Below are 22,732 nucleotides of genomic sequence, written 5' to 3'. Positions count from 1 at the left end.
TTGATATGATCCAGTTTGCAAACATATTTTTTTCAGTCATACTTTTCAGAAACATTTATTGCACAAAGTAGGATTTTTGTCTGTAGATTTCTTATATTTATGATAGACTTTAGGGAAATTAAAAGATGTAGTTAATCAGGCATGTGCATGTCCGTGTCCATACCTGGATTTTTAAGAAATTGAAGGTATTCTGAGTTCTTTAAAACTGTCCTGTGAAGTGACTGTGCAGTTATCTTTCATAGTATACCCAGTGGAAACTGAAGCTCAGAAAACACATTGAGTCCCTTCCCTTCCTTCCCACTGCCCAGCCTCTCAGAAAGCACTGAACCAAAAACATAACATGCTAAACTCAATCCAACTAACGTCTTACTATGCAGTTCATAACAGCCACTCTCTCTGTTAGTATTGATTGCTTTTCTTTCCATCTAACATGCGCTGTTCCTTGTTCCTATGGCTGGTGTGCTTGAAACAAACAGAAACACAGCTGTGTATCACGAAATCATAGTAATCTTACAAGAAGTTATTCTCAAGAAAAGTGCCTTAAACTCAAGCCAAGTGGCTCACATTATTCTCTCAGATTGAAGTGGGATTAAACATGGGACCTAGCCATACTAACACTGCCTAAAACATACCAGGTTTTTTTTTTTCTATATTCAATCTCTGAAGGTGTTCTTACTGAAGTTTAAAACCAGAGAATTGTCTAGCAACATGAAATTAAATAGATCTGAGAATTGTTTTATTTTTATTTAGCATTTACATGGCATTTTATAATTGCAAGAGAACTTTACAGTCCATTTTAGTAGCTGATATCCTTGACATGGAACATAGCCCAGTTCTTCACTCTCCTGTGCTAATCAGACTCTTGTTAAAATGATAGGTTCCGGGCTCCTGAGTGGCTCAGTTGGTTAAGCGTCTACCTTTGGCTCAGATCATGATCCGGGGTCCTGGGATCAAGCCCCATGTCAGGTTCTCCACTCAGTGGGGAGTTGGCTTCTCCCTCTGCTCCTCCCCCTGCTTGTGTTCTCTCTTTCTCTCAAACAAAATAAGTAAAATCTTAAGAAAATCTTAAAAAAAAAAAATTAAAAAAAAGGACTCATTAAAGAAACGATAGGTTTTGCATGTACAAAGAGTAATGGATATAAGCAAAACCTACTTGAATTCTTGTTGTTAGTGTCCTGTTATTTACCAGGGTCAAGCCAGGCTTCATGCTGGTCCTTGCCTTGTCCCAACACAGAAGCATTCACTGGGGCAGTGTTTATGCAGCCAACTGAAGCAGAGAATTGAGCTGCTTCAGTTATCAAGTTGATTCATTCAAAAGTGTTCCTTCGGTTGGAAAGTTATTAGAATTATTGACCTATTTCTACACTTTTCATAAAAAAAAGAAGATGTAAGTAGTAACCTTGAAGGGCATTCATAGTGTTTTATCTCTGTACCCTCAAGTCCTAGCCTGGTAGTTACTAGATGATGTAATAGTAATAGATATGCATGGTAATAGATATGCGTTATCTATTACAGGAACGCTATAAAAGAAATATTACTTGTCCTTTTTTATGGAGGAACAATCCAAGGTTTAGAGGGGGTAAAGAGCTTGCTAGTAAGTGACAGGACTAGGACTTCACATGTGTCATACTTCATGTTCTTCCCCTGCACACAATTGTTGAACCCATAGATGAGTAAATGTAGAAGTATGTGCTGTCCTCATTAGCAGTATGACTCTTCACTGACTATTTTTCCCTTACATTCTCCTTCCTACCTGCCTTTACTAGATAGGGCAGCCCACAACCCCAGGGTCCAGGACTGGAGAATGGCCTTTTCCAACAGAAAGTATGGGGAGATGGAGAGGAGTTGTGACAGCCCAGAGCATTTAGCACTGGAAAAATGAAGAATTGAGGCTGGTGCTTCAGTAGTTTCCCGTTAGTGATGGAGGACACCAGATGGGAAAATACCTGTGCTGTCTCAGGCCTGAGCTAGGCTCTGAGGCATGGAATCCACCGAGGAGCAAATGCAGCCCCTTTTCATCCTCTGTAGACACTTGGGTGGTAGAAAGAGGAGAAACAAGCTCTTTGCCCTCCTTCACCATACCCCTGCCTTTATCAAAACAAAATGAAACAACTTCCCCTTTTACCTATCCCCCAATTATAAAAGTGTTACATGTTGTCTAGAAAATTGTGGAAAAAACAGACCAGTATATAGAAGAAAAAAAATATCCCTGCAGTCGTTTGTAAACTTTGAGTACCTCTTTTTTCAATTTAATTTAATCTTATTTAAATTCAATTGATTAATATATGGTGTATTATTAGTTTAAGAGGTAGAATTCAGTGATCCATCAGTTGTATATAGCACCCAGTGCTCATTACGTCACGTGCCCTCCTTAATGCCCATCACCCACCCACCCCATCCCCCCACCCACCTCCCCTCCAGCCACCCTCAGTTGGTTTCCTATAGTTAAGAGTCTCTTGTCGTTTATCTCCCTCTCTGATTTCGTCTTATTTTATTTTTCCCTCCCTTCCCGTATGATCCTCTGTTTTGTTTCTTAAATTCCACATATGAGTGAGATCATATGATAATTGTCTTTCTCTGACTTATTTAGCTTAGCATAATACCTTCTAGTCCATCCACATGAGTACCTCTTTTTTTAAATGCAGATTCTTGAGCCTCACCCAGAATATCTAATTTGGTGGTTCTGAGACTGCTTTTTTAATATACAGCCTGGACGATTCTAATGCACATGGTCAATACATCACACTTTAAGACACACCTGTGAGAAAACTGGTTAATATCATGGTGCTTTGCCTTTCAAATAGAGAATTAGTATTCTCTCTCTAGATAACTATTATTCTGTGTGTGTGTAAGTATATATACAATTAGATAACTGTATATGTTTTTGTGTGTATAGACATGCATACATAGTTTGTATCCTGCTTTTTCCACCTGACATCATCCCTTATAAACATTTTTATCATTTGAATCCACTTCAGTCTTTGAACTGCAGCTTGGAAAACTAAAATCCTGAAGGCCAGTCTGCCATTATTGCCAAATGAAGTTTTACCCAATATGGCATTTCTGTCTTCTTCCTAATAGCATAAGCACACTCTGAAGTTTGTTTTCCCCAGACATGCCAGTAACAGTCTAAGATTATTCAGAAATTTAGTTAATGCAAAGTCAGACACACAGTCATGCAGTCAGCCCCAAGGGGTCCTTTTGAAGCATCCCCCCCCCCTGCTAGTCAGGGTGTCTCACAGGATGGGACTAAGTGAATACATGTGGGGCTCAGTGGGAAGTCTGAGGCCATCTGCAATCCCCTGCTTTACAGCAGAGGAAACTGAGGTGCCAGGAGGCCAAGCGTTCCTGCCCGAGGTCACCCAGGCAGTAATAGCAGAGCCGGAGCAGGTTGATGGTTTTTAGGACTACAGTTCTGTAGTTCTCTCAATAAAGAGAAGTTTTCCGTTTTTCAAGGATGTGGAAAAATTGGAAGTGGTACAGTCACTTTGGAAAACAGGCTGGCAGTTCCTCAGAAGGTTAAACATAGAGTTGCCATATGACCCAGCAATTCCATTTTTGGGTACATACACAAGAAAAATGAAAACATATCCACACAAAAACTGCACCCCAGTGTTCATAGCAGCATTATTCATACCACCCAGACTGTGGAAGCAACTCAGCAGATGACCGGGTAAGTAAAATCTGGTCTATCCACACAGCAGGACACTATTTGGCAGGAAGGAAGTGCGGTGTGGATACATGCTACAATAAGGCTAACCCTCGAAAGTGGTGCTCAGTGGAAGAGGCCATTCCCAGAAGACCTCATACTGAGTGATTCCATTTGTGTGACATGTCCAGAGTAGGGCAGATTTCTACAGCTAGGAATAGACTTGTTTCCTGGGGCTGAGGGAGGTGGAGAAATGGGGTGGGGGTGATTGCTAAGGGCCATGGAGTTTCTTTTTGGTGTGATGAAAATAAAATGTTCAAATTGATTGTGGGGTGATCGCACAGCTCTGAATATACTAAAGACCACTTTAAATGGGTGAATTGTATGATATGGGAATTCTATCTCAATAAAGCTGCTGAGAGGGTGAGAGATTTCCTTCTGAATCACTTTTGTTAGCCCTTCACTTAAAGTTCCGCAGAAGGCTAAACATAGAGTGGCCATATGACCTAGTAATTCTATTCATCAGTGAATAGTCTTTCTTTCTCCTCTCTTCTAGGCAGGGATCAGGGGCAGAAACCCAGTGGTAGCTTGTCAGGGAGAGGCAGTAGTCTACAGTTATTACCCGCGTGGGCTCTGGATCAGACCGCACCTGGTCACGTTACCTCCAGTGTTGACCACCAGTTCGACCTCAGGCAGATCCTGTGCTTCATATCGTCATGTCTCAGGTTTTTCATTTTTTTCAGCTGTGAAAGGGGATAATCGTATATACTTCATAGGGTCGTTAGGAAGATTAAATGAGATAATCCATTTAAAGTGCTTAGTACAGCATCCTGTTCAGGGTGGCGGCTGCTAGCCTTCTCCTAGTCCTGAGATCCACCCCCTCTTCCAGCAGAAGGCCAGGGGTCCATGGGGGCAGCAATCCCACACCCATAGTTCAGGAGGCCTTCGGATCCTTGTGAGAAAAAGAAGCCACGTGTTTACAACTAACTAGATTCTATACTTAGATCAGTTAACACTTCCTGGGATTAGTGACGCTTTAAAGGACCACTGCTACCTCTTTTGAGTGATAATAGCATTCAGATAAATTGAGTTAAATCCCCACAGTTGGAGCCCCTTGGTTTGGCCGGCTGGCTGGCTGGCTGACTCTGGGCCTTGCGTGGCTGCCTCGCCTGGGGTTAGTTCACTGTAGCTCCATTGCCCATTCAAGTTGAGGCAAATATATCTGCCTTGGGAGTTTACAGCTGTGTGTCCATATATTCCCAATAGAAACAAGAAATCAATGCATAGAAGCAATTATGCTTATTGTTATGGAGCAAATTCTCTAGTTAGCAAAACTGCCTGGTGCCAAATTAAAAGAAAAATAAATTAAGGGTCACAAAAGAAATTAAGTGTCACATTTAAGAGCCACATTAGGAGATATGTCCTCACTTTAAAGACCACTGAGATTCTTGTTCTCTTCCTACTTCCCCTTCCTGCTTCTCCTGCAGCTTTACCCTTTGGTCATCCTCTTTCTCTTGGGCACCAGAGCTCTTAATTGAAGTACTGTATAAATAAGCTGTAGGCATTTTGAAATTAGGGTAGGCATGGTTTCTGAGCTGCCTGGTGGGCTGGAGCATTGTTAGAAAGCAAAGGGATTGAGCTTTAAATGGCTTAATAAAATTAACACGTTGTGATGTCCTTCTCCCCCTGCTCCAGCTCCTGTCTGCACTGACAGGAAACTTGATAATATACTCTCTGCCAAAGCTTGAAGGGCTTATTATGTGACCAACATGGAGAGGGGAGGGGAGCTGTCAGGACTCCCCCAAAGCAGCCACACTTCATGTTGCCAGTGCAGGATTGTATTTGACATTTAATTTAGGAGCCTGGGTGCTTAGATATAAAACTTTACTGTGATAATAGTGATAAAAACCACCCAGACTTTTATTTAAGGGCCTCCTCTCCTGTCTCCCTTCTTCCCCTTTTCCTGATAGTTCAACCTCTCATTCAGATATGAAATAAAACTCAGGTCTTCTCAAGGAAAAAGATGTTTTCTTTGATAACTTAAGGCTAGAGTTACAGAGTACAACTCTCAGTCTACCTCAGGTCTGTATGTAGATGCTTATGTGTGTGTATAAAAGGCAAAATTTGAGAATCACATCTTTCCTGACTGCTTTTAGCCAAAGAACAAAATCCATCTGTAGCTGTAGAGAATGTCCATTCAACCCAGTGATTTAGTTGATGACTACGCTTTGTTGAAGGGCTTCTGTTTAATTCTGTGACCAGTGAAATAGAATCTTTGATTGCTCCTTAATTCCTAACTCAACCTGATTAGCTAGACATTATAATCTCCATTTTACAGATCAAGAAGCAAAGATTTAAGAGGTTTAATGACCTAAGGCTAATGATGCCAATAAATTGCCTTTCTGTGATTGCTATATAGAATTGTTAGTAGTTGTGGGAGGTTTACTCACTTTTACCTATGGAAGATGGGTTGGGAATAGTATACCAGTAGAGAGTTTGTTCACACTTTCGGGGAAAAAAACTATTGAGTATGACATGCTTGCTTTTACTATGGTGAAGAGCACAGGTGTTGGAGTCAGATGACCCGAGTCCTCTGGCACTTATTACCTGTTGATTTGCCTGAGCCTTTAGTGTCATCTGTAAGCGAGGGCTAATCATATTATACTTTTATTACTGAGTACCCTGAAAACAGAAACTGTTGAAGAGGAGATAAATAATGGAGGATCGGGCACCTGGATGGCTCAATCGGTTAAGGGTCTGCCTTCAGCTCAGGCCATGATCCTGGGATGGAGCCCTGCATCGGGCTCCCTACTCAGTGAAGAGCCTGCTTCTCTCTCTGCCCTTAAACCCACTCATGCTCTCTCTCTCAAATAAATAAAATCTTAAAAAAAAGAAAGAAAGAATGGAGGATGGTTAGCATGGCCTTTAGGGGCCCAAAAAGTATTTTAGCAACGGTAGTTAGTTAACAAGTCCAGTGGTTCTTAGGTAAGCAGATTGTTAGCTGCTCCAGGGATCTAATACGGTTTTAGTCTGCAGAAGAGAGACAATATGATAGAAGCAGGTTGTGAGGTTGACTATACCTACAGACTGTGTGTGGGAGTGGAGGGGCAGAATGTGACCTATCCTTCCTGCACTCTGTGCTTTGCTGCAATATCATTGAAGTAGACTGTATCTGATTATATCAAACTAGAAAAGGCAAACATTGCTCCTTGACAGCTTGTGGCCATTTACTAAAACTGAGGCAAGGAGCCTCTGATTGACATCCTTAGTCTTCATGCCTAGGTCGTATGAGAAAGTCGGTTCCTGTGTTCCTTTGGGAAATTAGCATCTGCACTCCCAAGGTTGTAGGCTCTTTCTCTAAGAAAACTAATTGGGGACTCTTTATCTGTGAAAGCTCAGTGGGGGGTACCATATGAAAAGCACAAAATAAATGTTTGTGGTTACTGTTATCTGGACCAGCAGAATAGTTCTGCCGATGTTCCTATGTGCCCAGAGAATACTAAATTCTTTTTATGTATTATTTTGTGTAAACTTCACAAAAATACCTGTGAGAATGATATTATTACCTCTGTTTTACAAATAAAACTTTCACCTTTCTGAGCTTCAGAAGCATTGAGTTAGCAGAGTCAGTACTCACATCTCTTTCTCTGTCACAACAGACTCCATGAGGTTTACCATTTGGACAGCTGTAACAAAGAAGACTGAGACATACATCTCAGTGCCCTTTCCTGAGTGTTCCTGGTGGTGCACAGTTGTTTGGTTTCGATAGTACACGAATAATTGTGGCTTTGCAGGGAAAATGTTTGGATAGAGAAGTGGAATGAAGGTGGAGGGGTGAGTCTTGTTTTAAAATTGCTTTAATCTTCAGCAGATAATATAGACATGCTTTGTATATTCAAGTCTAAAAGGCTTAAAAATAATGTCTGTTTAGTTGCCCCTGAAACTTTCAGTGTCAGTTCCCACCTCCCACTTCCTATGGGATAATTTCTGAAGCAGAAACTGTCTTTCTAGCTTATGCACAGGTTAAGATGGAAGAAAGGCAAGAAAACAAAGTGAAATAGTTCTCACTCATTCTTTTTTTTTTTTTTTTTTAAGATTTTATTTATTTATTTGAGAGAGAGAGAGAGAACGAGAGACAGAGAGCAGGAGAGGGAGGAGGGTCAGAGGGAGGAGAAGCAGACTCCCCGCCGAGCAGGGAGCCCGATGCGGGACTCGATCCCGGGACTCCAGGATCATGACCTGAGCCGAAGGCAGACGCTTAACCATCTGAGCCACCCAGGTGCCCTAGTTCTCACTCATTCTTATTACAGGTCCTGGGTGTCTCTGGGGACTCCTTCTTCTACTTTCACATTTCTACAGGGGGGTCACCCAGAATTCTTTTTCTTTTCACTCAGGAAGAGTGGTGTTCAGAAGTTTGTGATTGCTTTCTTTATTGCCACCCTGGAGTCAGGCAAGATGAGAAGCATCTAAGAAGCAAGCAGTTGTATCGATTCAAAGGGAGCCTAGCATTCCTGTTGAACTTTTCTCTGGTGCATCCGGTTCAGTGCCATGACACTGCGTTCCACATCACGTTCTCATGGCGATAGAGTCATAGCAGCTGACAGCATGAACGGGCAGCCCTGGGAGGAGGGGATGCTTGGCAGGGATGCCACAAGCATAGTGGCTAAATCGCCATCTCTCACGGTAAGGGCTGGACCGCAGTTTGCTGTGACCATGTCTCTCTCAGATGGCTTCATAGCTGATTAGCAGATTCAGTTCAAATGTTTGTTAGGATCTTTCCAATACAAAGCCTTTAGATAATATAGTCCTGAGTCTCTAATGCTGTGTGTGTGTTTGTGTGCGTGCACATGTGCATGTGTGCATGTACATGTATATTCATATTTATATTTGGGGGAAGGAAAACCATGAAAGGGAGGAGATTCAGAAGAAGCATACTACAGGTTCATATGCGTGAAGCCGTTGAAGAACAAGCGTGCTTAGCCTCAAGGACCAAAATTTATAGTCTCAGGAAGAAGCACTTTGGCAGAAATAGAGGAAGGCTGGAGTATTCTGATTGAAATATGGGGCTCCTACCTGAGCTGAAGGTACAAGCCAAACCAAAGACTGTATAAGACAAAGCTAAGGTCTAAACACCAAGGAGGAGATAGAGGGGATCACCCGAAATCTCTTTCAGCAAGTTAGAGGTGCAAATGAGAGTGGGAGTGGGCTGAAAGGCCCTGGGGCAAGGGGGCAGGTGGAGCTAAGATGGAGCATTTGGGTCTAGAGACTGGGTAGAGAGATTTAGTGGAGAGTAGTCTGAGGGAATTCAAAGAAGGGGGTTTTCATAGATACAAGGGCAGACTTCTTCAGCCAGTGTGGTGGAGAGGCAGATGTGGGATGCCTTCTGACATTTAATGTACTGACCACCATTTTGTGCAAGAGCCCAAGCAAAGGTGTCATCTTTTCTCCTCCATTTACTAAGTCAAGAGACCTGTTCCTGGTGGAGAAAATGAAACTAAGCTCCAGAATTTAGACCCTAGGTGATTTCCTAAACCGTGGTGTTGTTAAGGGGGAAGGCAGGGAATAGGACAAGGTCTGAATGGAAGATATGGAAGAATAATATTGTGGTTAAAAGGAAGCTTGTGTAGTCAAACTGTGTGGGTGCAGATCCCAGCTCTGCCACTTACTCTGTGTGTGAATTTGGGCAGGTTTCTCACCCCCTCTGAACCTCAGTCTCTTCATTGGTAAAAATTTTTTTTTTTTTAAGATTTTATTTATTTATTTGAGAGACAGAATGAGAGAGAGAGCACATGAGAGGGGGGAGGGTCAGAGGGAGAAGCAGACTCCCTGCTGAGCAGGGAGCCCCATGTGGGACTCGATCCTGGGACTCCAGGATCATGACCTGAGCTGAAGGCAGTCCCTCAACCAACTGAGCCACCCAGGCGCCCTCTTCATTGGTAAAATTGATAGAATAATAATTGTCACCACTTGGTATCCTTGTGACGATTAATTGAAGTAACATGTGAAATGCTTAACGGTAGTACCTACTATCTGGGCACTCAGAAAAGGCAGCAGTGATAACAATGAGGAGGAGGGAGAGGACTCAGTTTGAGGCTTAATGGTTCGAGTAATAGAAGAGTATCCAGGCAGAGACAGACATCAAAAGAAATTGTGAGACTGGAGGCCTGGAGAGAAAATCCAGGTGTAGGAGCCATCTCTGTGGAGGGAGGAGTTGAATTGCAAAAGTGGGATGAAATCACTAAGATGGAAGTGTAGAGAGAAAGTGGTTTGGGCCCCAGAGGACATTTGACAACGTCTGGAGGTGAGGGGTGATGCTACTCTCACCACCTGTGTAGAGGCCAGGGGTGCTGCTGCATATTTCACAAGGCACAGGACATTTCCCCTACACAAAAAGCTATCAGCTCCAAGTATCAATAGTGCTGAGGTTGAAAAACCCCTGGTTTAGAGGAGTTTTTCTAGTCATCTAGAGAGAGTATGTAAAATTGTAGGGATGGAGCTGATAGAAAGCCAGAGGAGTTCAGGGTCACAGAAACCCTGGAAGGAAATTAAAGACTGAGGGGCATCAGTAGTGCTAAATGCTACAGACAGGTCAGTAGTGAGATTAAATAGAGTTGGCAACTAGTAGATTCTTTATTGGTGTTTATGACAGTAGGTTTTATGTGACCTTCTAAATAAGCTTGGTGGTTAAAGGTGGGAGAGAGGGCAATTGCTTGATAGGGCAGCACTGTCAAAGGAAAAAGGTTATTTTATTCTCTTTACACTTACTTTGTTTCATCTTTAGAATTTCTAAGGCAGATTTCTAGTCCCCCAAAGCCCCTCTTGTTTAGGTAACAATTGTGATTAGAGACAAATCCAGATTGGTGAATTACTGCTCCAAGAATGCAAAATTTATGCAGTTGTATCATTTTAGAGATAAAAGGAAAACTGGCTCTTCATTTTTAGTAGCTCAGGAGCCTGAGGCTCTGAGAGATTCAGTGATTTGCCCCAAGTCACATAGCTGGTTTGTTCCAAAAGACAGGACTAACACTCAGGGCCTCTGACTTCTCATCCTGAGCACTCTCCTCTATGCCGAGTTGCTTCCAGTGGTCTAATACTGGCTCTCAGGGGCTCAGTTTCCTTTTCAGTAGCAGGATGCTCTATGGAGTGGTTGTCAGAGCACTGACCTGGAACAGAGCTTACCTGAGGTGAATCTTTGCTCTATAGTTGACCTGCTGCATAGCACTGGCCAGGTGACTTAATCACTGTGGGCTTCTGTTTCCCTAACATAAAATGAAAATATCATTGCCTACTTGAAAGATGAGAAACACATATATAATAGTCTCTGGCACACTGCCTACACATGGTAGCCCTTTATATTTTCATCTTCATTATTCATAAGGCCCTGTCTTTGTCATGGATTAAAGGACAAGAGAATGTCCAATGACGGAATCAGGCCAAAGTTAGGCATGCCTTCTCTTTTCACCCAGCATCGCTCCTAACTCCATCTCCCACTTTATTATATGAGCTGTATAATGAGGGTTAATGCCACTGTGCTTATATAATGTCCTGAAGCAGATGTCCCTCTAACATACTGTAAGGATGTCCATTTCTCATTGATGAGCCTGGTAGTTCTCTAAAGTAAGTGGCTTCACACTTTGGTCACTCATTGGATCACCTAGTTAGATCTTTTTTAGAGTTTTTCAAGACACTAAAATCTGCTCTTTTGAGGAGCCTCAGGATGACTGAAGCTCCCATAGGAGAACCTTGTTGTTTTTTTTTTTTAAGATTTTATTTATTTATTTGACAGAGAGAGACACAGTGAGAGAGGGAACACAAGCAGAGGGAGTGGGAGAGGGAGAAGCAGGCTTCCCACAGAGCAGGAATCCCGATACGGGGCTCGATCCCAGGACCCTGGTATCATGACCTGAGCCAAAGGCAGAGGCTTAACGACTGAGCCACCCAGGCACCCCCATAGAAGAACCTTCAAATGACAGGAGCAGCATGTGCTAAGTGCTTGGCTGTTATGGAAGCCATTATTTTGATGGGCTTAAGTTGAAAAGGGCTTTTAAAAAAACTTTGATTTCTTATAGAAAAGGGAAGTCAGATTAGGAAGGATCTAGTATTAACTGGGAAGGCAAAGAATGAAAATGTTGACATGCTTGAGATGAAGGTTCAGGTGGAAGAACTATCCTGCGTGGCCCTTTGGTTGGTCACTCCACCCCATGCCCCTTCCCCCAACATTCTCTAGGCTCTATTTCAGTGGCTATTTAGTTTTCTCTTTTGATTGTATTAATTTTTTTAAATAGACTTTTTTTAGAGCAGTTTTAGATTCGAAGTTGAGCAAAAACTACTCAGTTCCCATGTACCTCCTGCCTCCACACTCTTACCCTTATCCACTATCAACATCTCACACCACAGTGGTAGATAAATTTGTTAACGATCAATGAACCTGTGTTGACTAATCATTATCACCCAAAGTCCGTAGTTTACATTAGGGTTCACTTTTGGTGTTGTATATTCAGTGGATTTGGACAAATGTATAGGATGTTATCTACCATGATAGTATCATACAGAGTATTTTCACTGCCCTAAAAAATCTCATACTCATCTTTCCTTCCTTCTAGACTTATGATATCTACGGATCTTTTTGCTATCTCCATAGCCTTTCCAGAATGTCATATAATTGGAATCATACAATGTGTAGCCTTGTTTCATATTAAATTCTTTAATTTAGTAAGATGCATTTAAGGTTCCTTCATGTCTTTTCATGGCTTTCTAGCTCATTTCTTTTTAGTGTTGAGTAATATTTCATTGTGTAAATGTATCGCAGTTTAGTCATCTGTTCACCTAACTTCAAGACATCTTGGTTGCTTCCAGGTTTTGGCAGTTATGAATAAAGCTGCTGTCATACCCATGTGCAGGTTTTTGTTTGGACACGCGTTTTCAACTCCTTTGGGTAAATACCAAGGAGCATAATTGCTGGATCATATGGTAAAAGTATGTTTAGTTTTGTAAGAAACTTCCTAACTATCTTCTAAAAGTGGCTGTACCATTTGGCATTCTCATCTCTCACCATTGTGCTCTATACCCTCGTCAGCATTTGGTGTTGTCAGTGTTTGGAATTTGGCCATTCTGTTGTTTTAATTTGCATTTCCCTAATGACATATGATGTTGAGCATCCTTCCTGTGCTTATTTGCCATCTGTATATCTTTGGTGAGATGTCTGTTCAGGTTGTTGGCCCATGTTTTAATTGGATTCTTTGTTTTATTATTGTATTTTAAGAGTTCTTTGTATATTTTGATAACAGTGCTTTATCAGATGTATCTTTTGCAAATGTATCTGTGGCTAAGTCTGTGGCTTATCTTCTCATTCTTTTAACAGTGTCTTTCACAGAGGAATTTTTAATTTTAATGTAATCCAGTTTATCAAGTATTTCTTTCATGGATAGTGCCTTTGGAATTGTATTTAAAAAGTCATCACCATACCCAAAGTCATCTAGATTTTCTCCTGTGTTATCTTTTAGGAGTTTCATAGTTTTGCATTTTACATTTAGGTCTGTGATCCATTTTGAGTTAATTTTGGTGAACGATGAAAGTTCTATGGCTAGATTAATTTTTTTTGCACATGTGTGTCCAGTTGTAGCACTATTTGTTAAAAAGACTTTTTCTATTGTATTGCCTGTGCTTCTTTGTTCAAGATCAATTGACTGCATTTATGTGGGTCTATTTCTAGGCTCTGTATTCTGTTCTGTTGATATATTTGTTTGTTCTTTCCTCAGTTCCACACTGTCTTGATTACTGTAGCTTTATCATAATAAGTCTTAAAGTTAAGTAGTGTCCTCCAACTTTGTTCTTTTCCTTTTTTTTTTTTTTTAAAGATTTTATTTATTTATTTGGGAGAGAGAATGAGATAGCATGAGAGGGGGGAGGGTCAGAGAGAGAGGCAGACTCCCTGCTGAGCAGGGAGCCCGACGTGGGACTCGATCCCGGGACTCCAGGATCATGACCTGAGCCGAAGGCAGTCGCTTAACCAACTGAGCCACCCAGGCACCCTGTTCTTTTCCTTTGATATTATGTTGACTATTCTGCATCTTTTGCCTCTCCATGTAAACTTTAGAAGCATTTTATCAATATCCACAAAGTAACTTGTTGGGATGTTTTATTGGAGTTGTAGTGTACCTATGGATCAAGTTGGGAGAACTGACATCTAACAATATTTAGTGTTCCTATCCATGAACATGGAATATCTTTATATTTATTTAGTTCTCCTTTGATTTCTTTCATCAGAATTTTGTAGTTTCCCTCATACATATTTTCTTAGGTTTATACCTAAGTATTTGATTTTGGGGGTACTAATGTAAATGGTATTGTTTTTATATTCAAATTCCAGTTGTTCATTGCTGGTATATAAGAAAGTGATTGATGTTTATATATGAACTCTGTATCTGGCAACCTTGCTGTAATTGCTTATTAGTTCCAGGAGTTTTTTTGTCAATTCTTTCAGATCTTCTACATAGACAGCCATGTTATTTGTGAACAAAGACAGCTTTATTTCTACTTTCCCAGTCTGTAAACCTTTTATTTCCTTTTTTGTCTTATTGCACTACCTAGCACTTTCCAGTATGATGATGAAAAGGAGTTGTAAGAGGAGACATCCTTGCCTTGTTCCTGATCTTAGCAGGAAAACTATAGATTTTCACCAATTTTTTTTTTTATAAGATTTTATTTTTAAGCAATTTCTGCACCCAACGTGAAGCTTGAACTCACAACTCCAAGATCAGGAGTCACATGTTCCATCAACTGGGCCCTCCAGGCACCCCTATAGTTTTTCATTATTAAGTGTTATGTTAGCTGTAGATTGTAGATATTTTTCATGAAGTTTCCCTATAATCTGGTTTGTTGAGAGTTTTTATCATAAATGGATCTTAGATTTTATCAAATGATTCTTCTGCATCTATTGATATGATAATGTGATTTTTCTTCTTTAGCCTGTTGACATGATAGGTTATATGAACTGATTTTCAAATGTTGAACCAGCCTTGCATACCTGGGATAAATCCTGCTTGGTCATGCTGTATAATTTTTTTATACATTGTTGGGTTCAATTAGCTAATATCTTATTGAGGATTTAACTTTTTCTTTAAGCTTCATTTATTTTTAAAAATTACTGTTCAAGAAAAAATAAGTGTTACACATTATTATAGAAAATTTGGACTGAAAGTGGAAAAAAAAATACTCTTAATCCCATCACTCCGAAGTAATCACTCTCCATCATTTTGGTGTATTTCTTACAGTCTTTTGTAATAGAAATATTAATAACAGCAACAGTAAATGTTATTATTACTTCTTTGGGTGGATACAGAGGTAGAGACCCCATGGTGCTGTATTTACACAGTGGAGTAATGAAAGGAGGTAAAGAGGGGCGCCTGGGTGGCTCAGTTGGTTGAGCGACTGCCTTCGGCTCAGGTCATGATCCTGGAGTCCCGGGTTCGAGTCCCGCATCGGGCTCCCTGCTCGGCGGGGAGCCTGCTTCTCCCTCTGACCCTCCTCCCTCTCATGCTCTCTGTCTCTCATTCTCTCTCTCTCAAATAAATAAATAAAATAAAAATCTTAAAAAAAAAAAAAAAAAGGAGGTAAAGAGGATATACACGACTGCTTTTGTCTGCATTTTCTGATGAAGATGAGAAAATTGGTTTAAGGAAGAGATTAAATGGTCACTTTAATAACCTTTTCTTTTCTCAATACCCCCATTGTAAAATCCAAGCAACTGAGGCTTCTAACCAGGTTGTCAGGAAAATATTTGCACTCAGAATGTTAGTAATGGAATGTAGTTCATAGTTCATGTCTGCTGTATTTCTAGGCTGCTGTGGATAATTTTCCAAGCCTTAGGAATGAGCATTGGTTTTATTCACGAATAGTGGCTATTCTTCTCATACACGAAAGATCCTGAAAAAGGACTTTGTCCTCATCTCTTCCCTCACCTGCCCTCACTGGAGCCTGATAGAGATTTGGAAAGCACTGTCTTGGAGCAAAATGCCAGAATAAATACTGGAGGCTGTGCAGAAGCCTTAACTTTGAGATTCCCAACCTGAAAGTTTCCATGGACACTGGCATGTTGGGAAGGCACTGTGCTGGTGGGAGTGAAGACAGCTTGTAGCATCTGAAAAAATTGCATTTCCTGCTTTTTTATTTTTTCTATTTTAGAATAGTGGCCATTCAGAAGAGGAAAGGGGGAGTAAAAGTGGACTTCTTGACCTTTTGGGGAGGTATTTAGAGTCCTCACAAACTATTTCATACAGTTCACACTTTTTAAGATCGTTTTTGGAGTAGGCTCCTTTAAACTTACTTGCAAGGAATTTGGCTAGTAGAACAAGTATTTCTGAACTCTTCAACCAACGTAGACTCAAATGTTTTTCTTTTGTGTAGCTTCCTGCTCCTGACCCTGTTCCATCTTTCTCAGTTCATGTCAGCAAACCTTTCTGGAACAAATCTTTCTTAAGCTATGATGCTTTCTAGCTAGTATGCCTTTTTTTTTTTTTTTTTTTAATAATTTGCCTATAATAGAAAACTAAATAAAATCTTAGTTTCCTACAAGCCAGCTAGCTAGGAGTTAATGGCTTGCAACCCATGTCAAGCACATTGAATGGTGTTGTTTTTAAGTATAAGCTCTTAATTCAAGGTTTTATGTGTTTAATTATGTATGTGTGAAGTGCCAGTCTGTATGCCTCTTGGGTTCAGCCTAGCATGGAAATATTAACTACAAGATCATATAGAAAGTAGCATGGGATGAAACTTAACTCTTCAGATGTGTATCATTTATCCCAAGATTCACTTGGAGGGGAATAACATCTCAGTGGGGATAATAACAGAGCTGCCTGTTGACCAAGGAAACATCTCAGTTAAGAAGAAATAAGTTTGAAGAACCTGAAGCAGGCAGAAAGGGATCATAACAGGCAATATATTGTAGCACAAAGTATACTGGACTGGACCAAAGGAAAGCTGGTTTCTAAGCTTGACATGTATGTGTGTGTATGTGTGTGGCCTATAAATTGAGGAGGTTGGACTCAGCTCTAATGAGAACAGTCAGATCTTCACTAGTTATGACTGTTCACATATAAGCCACCCAATTTTGCAAATTATAATGCTGTGTTTAAGTAATTTTAGTAAAATGCTATGTTTAAGTAATAGAGATTTTCACCCTAATACAACAATAACAAAGATATATCAAATAGCTTGTAACCTAGGACTTTAAAGTTTCAACAACTTAGGGGCCAGTTGACCAAAGGGAGGAAGCTCCTATTAGGGTTTCATTTGTGTAGAGGACCCAGGTATCACAGGGGAGATTTTGCTGGAGGCCACTACCAGTGCCCTAGGAATTACTTTGAGGAGGGGGAGATTTTTCTTTTAACCAGAGTAGTTCTACTTTTGGTTCTGTTATGATTTAGGGTTCTACATTAAGATTTTGTTTAGGGTAAGTGAAGTTCTGTGCCTCTAAAAAAGCTTGTTCTGTGATACACCCAGGCTTCTCTTCTCTGCATATGTAGAATTTTCTTTTTACTGACACTGTATGTAATACAGTCAGGAGTATCAGACTGTCACTCTCACCTTTCAGGAGCTGTAAGATAGAGGCTGAAGAAATTCTAAGAAACCTATGCAGAAATGATGTCAGTGGCTCTCCGGTAGCAGGGGCTGACAGAAAGGGTCTGCTGCTCTTGGAGAACCATGAAGTTTGTAGCAGAATGGAGTTTTGATGGCAGGGAGGTGAAATGAAGCTTGAAAGGGAGTTTTGAAAGCTGTTTCGCTCCTGCCATTGGTAAGAGTCCTTTCTCCAGAGTACTCAACCTACCATATGCCACGTCCCCCAGGGAGTCTCTCCTTTGGCCTCTGAATGTGAATGGAAGCTATGACCCAGAAATTTGCTCTTACCATTTTGAACTAGGTTGGAGAATATCTTTTTGTTGATTAGTAGAGAACGGGGATGAAAAGGATAAAGGTTTTAGAGAGTAGATTATTCTGCCTTCAGTTCTTATTTGTGGCCTGATCTGTATAAGATAAACTGTACAAAATAAAGGTTGAGAAATCTGTGTAAAACAATGGGAAATAGAGAATTTGATTTTTTTTTTTTTTTTTTTAAGCCCTATGATTTAGTCACCTACTGCAGTCTGGCCACACCTTTCCTGACTGATGTCAGCTTCTGACCTGAACCACATGTGTATGTGAGGGTTAGTAAAATAGGTTGCGAGTCAGTTTTTATTTTGTTCTCCATTTTTAGTCACTTGCAACTATTAAAGAGATTTTCGCAGGCATTCAGAAAAGTTCATCTCTTAGCTAAAATTTGCTACGTTTAGTCTCTAAGAGAAGGTCTTAGGTCTTTATAAGACCTAATTTATTTCAGAGTTTGAGATCCATTTATAAAAGGTCATCATAAAGCATAACAGCCTTGAAATAAACACACTAAAAATAAAAAGGAATTACATAAATAAGCACAAATCACAGTTCTCAGTCTGATAAAGAATTTGCAGGGACATTAATAACATTTAACACTCCCCCTCCCCTTTTCCTGCGCACCAGGGGGAGTACCTGCAGAGAGTATAATGAATTCCTGAGGGCTTATGTCACTTAGTCACTTGATGTGTGAAGAGAGACGTGTCCTACAGGCCTTATTTTGTATGGACGTTCTTATGGCAGTGTTACAAAAGCTGCTTAAAATATCAAGCCTCTTTCAGTTTTTAAGAGGCTAATTAAAAATGGCCCCATCTTCCCCTCTTCTGTAGACTTTCTCTTCCTCAGTCTCCTTTTTAGGTTTTCCCAGTTTGGCTTTCCTTCCGGAGACTGTTCTAGTGACAGAGCACCAGACTGGGAGCAGGAAGATTGGTGTCCCCAGCATCTTCTCCAGGTGCCCTGCAGCTGCGGCTGTTCCCTTATCTGGCAAAGAAAGGGATTCGCTTAGGTGACAGCTATTTTCTCCTTCCTCCTTCTGTCCACTGCTCTACCTTTTCCCTTTTCCCTGCCATAGTTACCGTGCAGAGTTGTTTGAAAATATTCCTAAAATACACATAGTTGTGAGGAAGCATCAGTAAGTATAGTTACTGGTAAGATACAGAGTTTAGAAGTTCTTATTTTGGTAGTTTCTCACTTTGTTTACCTTATGCCCCAGCCAAATATATCCTGCAGCCATATTTTATTTGATCTGCTCAGTGGTTGCTATAAAATAAATCAATAATATATTTTTACTCATCAGAGAATAAACATTTTAAGGATTGGCATGATCTAATATTGGTGAAGGTATAAAGAAATGCCTACTTTCACACATTGTTGTGGGAATGTAATTGGTACATCTTTTTTGGAGGGCAATTTGGCTTTATCAGTCAGTGTTTTTAGAGTATATAATAAATGGACTTGGTGACTCTAAAAGTCTCTAAAAAAATTCATATGCGAATATTAAGAGATATATCCAAGGATGTTCATTACTGTGTTGTTTGTAATAGCAAAAATTTGGAAATATCCTGTATTCCCATTAAGAAGGGAAATATTTAATGGGTACGTTTATCTTTTTATTTATATATATAAATATTCATTGTATATATCCACATCATACAGACATTAAAAATAATATAATGAAGTTGATCTGTATGTACAAACATATTTTAAATAGAAAAGCAAGACCCAGAACCTAATGTTCACTATGACCCGTTTATATAAAAACAAAATTGTCTGTATATGTATATGTGTATAACTAGATAGAAAGGTGGCTGGAAGGATACATACCAAACTGTTAATAGTAAGTACCCTCCAAAGAGAAAAATGGTATTCAGATGGAGAGAGAAGAGGAATTTCATTTTTTACAATTTACACTCACCTATTAAATTGTTAAAAAGTAATCAGGTATTGCTGGTGTAAAAGTGAACAAAAGGAAGAGCAAAAAGGGAAGGAGGAAAAGAAATTACTTCCTAAAGACTAAAAGAGGCAAAAGGATTACTAAGAAATTCATCAACAGTATTATGGGAACATTGTTTAGAGGATAGTCTCAAAATTTCAGGACCATGTAGGAACCATGGTTGGTTTATATTTTGGCCAGGGCTGCCTAGCATTTACAGTACAGTTCTATCCTTCCATTCTTTGTATGTCCAACTTACTATTTTTACTTGTTTGTGTTCTGCAGGTAACCCGGGACCAGATGAAGGTGTTTATACAGCAGGAATTTAAGAAAGTTCAGAAAGTGATTGCTGATGAGGAGCAGAAGGCCCTTCATCTAGTGGACATCCAGGAAGCAATGGCCACCGCTCATGTGACTGAGATACTGGCAGACATCCAGTCCCACATGGACAGGTTGATGACTCAGATGGCCCAAGCCAAGGAACAACTTGATACCTCTAATGAATCAGCTGAGCCAAAGGCAGAGGTAAAGGAGAATGCCTGCAATTATTAGTAGCAGGAGGAATAGGAGGAAACTGACTGCTCTGTTTGTTAGCTCTGGAAATTCTCTTTTATGGTCCTTAAACATGAATGAATTGAAAGCTTAGGGTATAGGTATTTAGACTGGTATGTGAACCAGTGTGGAAGCATTGGCTGCTAAGGCCTGCACCCAGCAATTGGGCCTGGCAAAATATTTGTCTACCATGACTTAAAGGAGTATAGTCAGTAGGGCAAATACTAATCGCAGTTAAGGAGGGAAGCCAGAAATCAGAGCCAGAGAAGAAGGCAACTGACAGATTCCAAGTTGTGAAATGAGCCTATAAATAAAGTCATCATAGGGATGAGAACAGGGTGAATGAGAATGTCAGGAAGTGGAGCATAAAGCAGGCCAGAATGAAAGGTTTTGGACTGATTGTGTGAATAGTAAAGAAGTGCCTTAGTCTGGTTTTTATATGGAGCCAACTGCATAAATTGGGGGCATAACTGTTAGATTAAAGGAGGCATGTGGCACTGGAAAGATCAAAAAAGGTGTGAATGAAAGACACAAAGTAAATGTTGAATCACTACATATGTGAGTCTCTGTATTCATTGTTATTTAGTAACAGGCAAAAAAAGTCTTAAACATTTTATCAAACAACATATTCAGGCATTTAGAATATAATTCTAAAATAAAATTTAAGATAGCTATTTAAAAAAATATTATAGAACTTCTATTTCACCCACTGGGGAGAAGCTTTTGTTCATAAGGTTTCATAGTGTTATGTTGAAAATTCTGGTCAGGCTTATGCCAGAAGGGTAGGTCCTTCTAGAAGAAAACCTAGGGGAGTCGCATGGACTCTCCAGGACTGCTACTGACTCACTGAGCTTACTGCTTAGCTAGCAGTCTTGCCTTGGCCCAGGAGAGCCTAGATACAGAATAAATGAGCCGACAGAACAGCCAGGTTATCATTCAAGAGGCAGGTATTGTCTGAGCCATCCTGACAAAATGTCAGAGACCGTTGGACAGTTATCTGCTTCACCCATCCAAGGTTCTTGATTAATTTTCATCAGTGTGTGAAAAGAATAGAATGTCTTGTTCTTTTCATTTTATCCTCCGCAGGATGAAGAAAATATGTGCCTAAATAAGTTTCTAGATAGGCAAGAGAGCATTCTATATTCATCATTTAATTTAACCCTTATATATCAGCATTCATTATTTCTGTTTTACAGATGGGATATTGAGATGCAGAGAACTGCAGAGACACTGAGCCAGTGTCATTTAGTTAGTAGAAAACAGAGCCAGGATTCAGATTGAAGTCTGTTCTATCCCAATGCCTATGTGTTTTCCCTACTATGTGCAGTATGTCAAGTGTTCCATTTATATAAGTGGGAAAAATGAAGAGAATCAGTGCCCTAGACAGCTCTGTGTTCCTGAGACCTTTTATTTTATTTTTTTAAAGATTTTTGATTTATTTATCTTTGTGAGAAAGAGAGCGTAAGAGAGCACGGGTCGGGGGAGGGGCAGAAGGAGAAGCCGACTCCTTGCTGAGCAGGAAGCCCGATGTGGGACTCAATCCCAGGACCCCAGGATCATGACCTGAGCCAAAGGCAGACGCTTAATTGACTGAGCCCCCCAGGCGCTCTCCTGAGACCTTTTAAAGTGTGGAGGTGGTCACTTTGTGTCTTAAACAAAAAAGTCAACCAGAATTAACTCAAAGGGATCAATGGCATGACTGTGTCCCAAATTCCCCCCAAATCGGAACCCCACATTTATTCTCTGTGTTGAGTAGGTTGTTTTTTCAAAAATAAAGATTTATTTTTGAGAGAGAGCCCCCTCTCTTTTATTTTCATTTCAAGTAATGAATTTAGTCCCTCCCCAGTATTAACCATCCTCTAAGCACTTCAGCTGCTCAACTGCGCTATGCTTGTTAACTCTGATGGAATTACTCCTAGGGATGCAAAACTGGCAAGGCCAAAGGACCAGGCTGTGGACAAAATAAGCTATTAAAGACAAAAAGTAGCATTCAGCTGGCTAGAGCTTTTACAAAGAACTGTTCTCATCTGATAGCCTCTCGCTCCAGCTAATCTGGTAATTTACTGATCAGTTCAAATCTCCAGTACCTCTTTTTCACTCAGCAGAGGAATTCTTTTCTTCCTTTTGCATGTTATGGATTTTTTTTAATCACCTACATTTCGTATTTGGCCAAAAGAGTCTTCCTCCCAACATTTTATTACGAAAATTTTTGAACATATAGCAAAGTTGAAAAAGATTTTACAGATTACACCCATATACTTCCACCTAGATTCTACCATTAACATTTTAATATACTTGAATCATGATTTACACATAGCCATCTTTCCAGCCTTCCACTCTTTAATGCATCTTATTTTTTTGATGCATTTAAAATCGGATTGCAGATACTGATTCTGAACAAGATGGAATAAACATATTTCACTTTATTACTTCCACTAATCACAGCAAAAATTCCTGGACAAAATACATGTATATATATGTATATTTATAAAAGATTTTATTTATTTGAGAGAGAAAGAGCATGAGCGGGAGGAGGGGCAGAGGGAGAGGAAGAAGCAGACTCCCTGCTGACCTGGAAGCCAACGCAGGGCTTGATCCCAGGACCCTGAGATCGTTACCCTAGCCGAAGTCAGATGCTTAATCAACTGAGCCCCCCAGGCGCCCCTGGACAAAAT

At 40.2% G+C, this 22,732-nt stretch overlaps 1 protein-coding gene across 1 annotated transcript in view; it reads left to right on the top strand.

Annotated features, from left to right (window-relative positions):
* TRIM44 (tripartite motif containing 44) overlaps positions 1–22,732 on the top strand; it is a 112,295-nt gene that overhangs the window by 26,777 nt on the left and 62,786 nt on the right. The window contains exon 3 of the mRNA XM_021685378.1: positions 19,791–20,030. Coding sequence (XP_021541053.1) covers positions 19,791–20,030 — 240 coding nt within the window. The remainder of the gene's footprint in view (positions 1–19,790; positions 20,031–22,732) is intronic.

The sequence above is a fragment of the Neomonachus schauinslandi genome, chromosome 11, assembly GCF_002201575.2.
Source record: "Neomonachus schauinslandi chromosome 11, ASM220157v2, whole genome shotgun sequence".
Lineage (NCBI taxonomy): Eukaryota > Metazoa > Chordata > Mammalia > Carnivora > Phocidae > Neomonachus > Neomonachus schauinslandi.
Note: the sequence above shows the minus strand (reverse complement) of the source record. Positions and strands in the feature narration are given on the sequence as shown.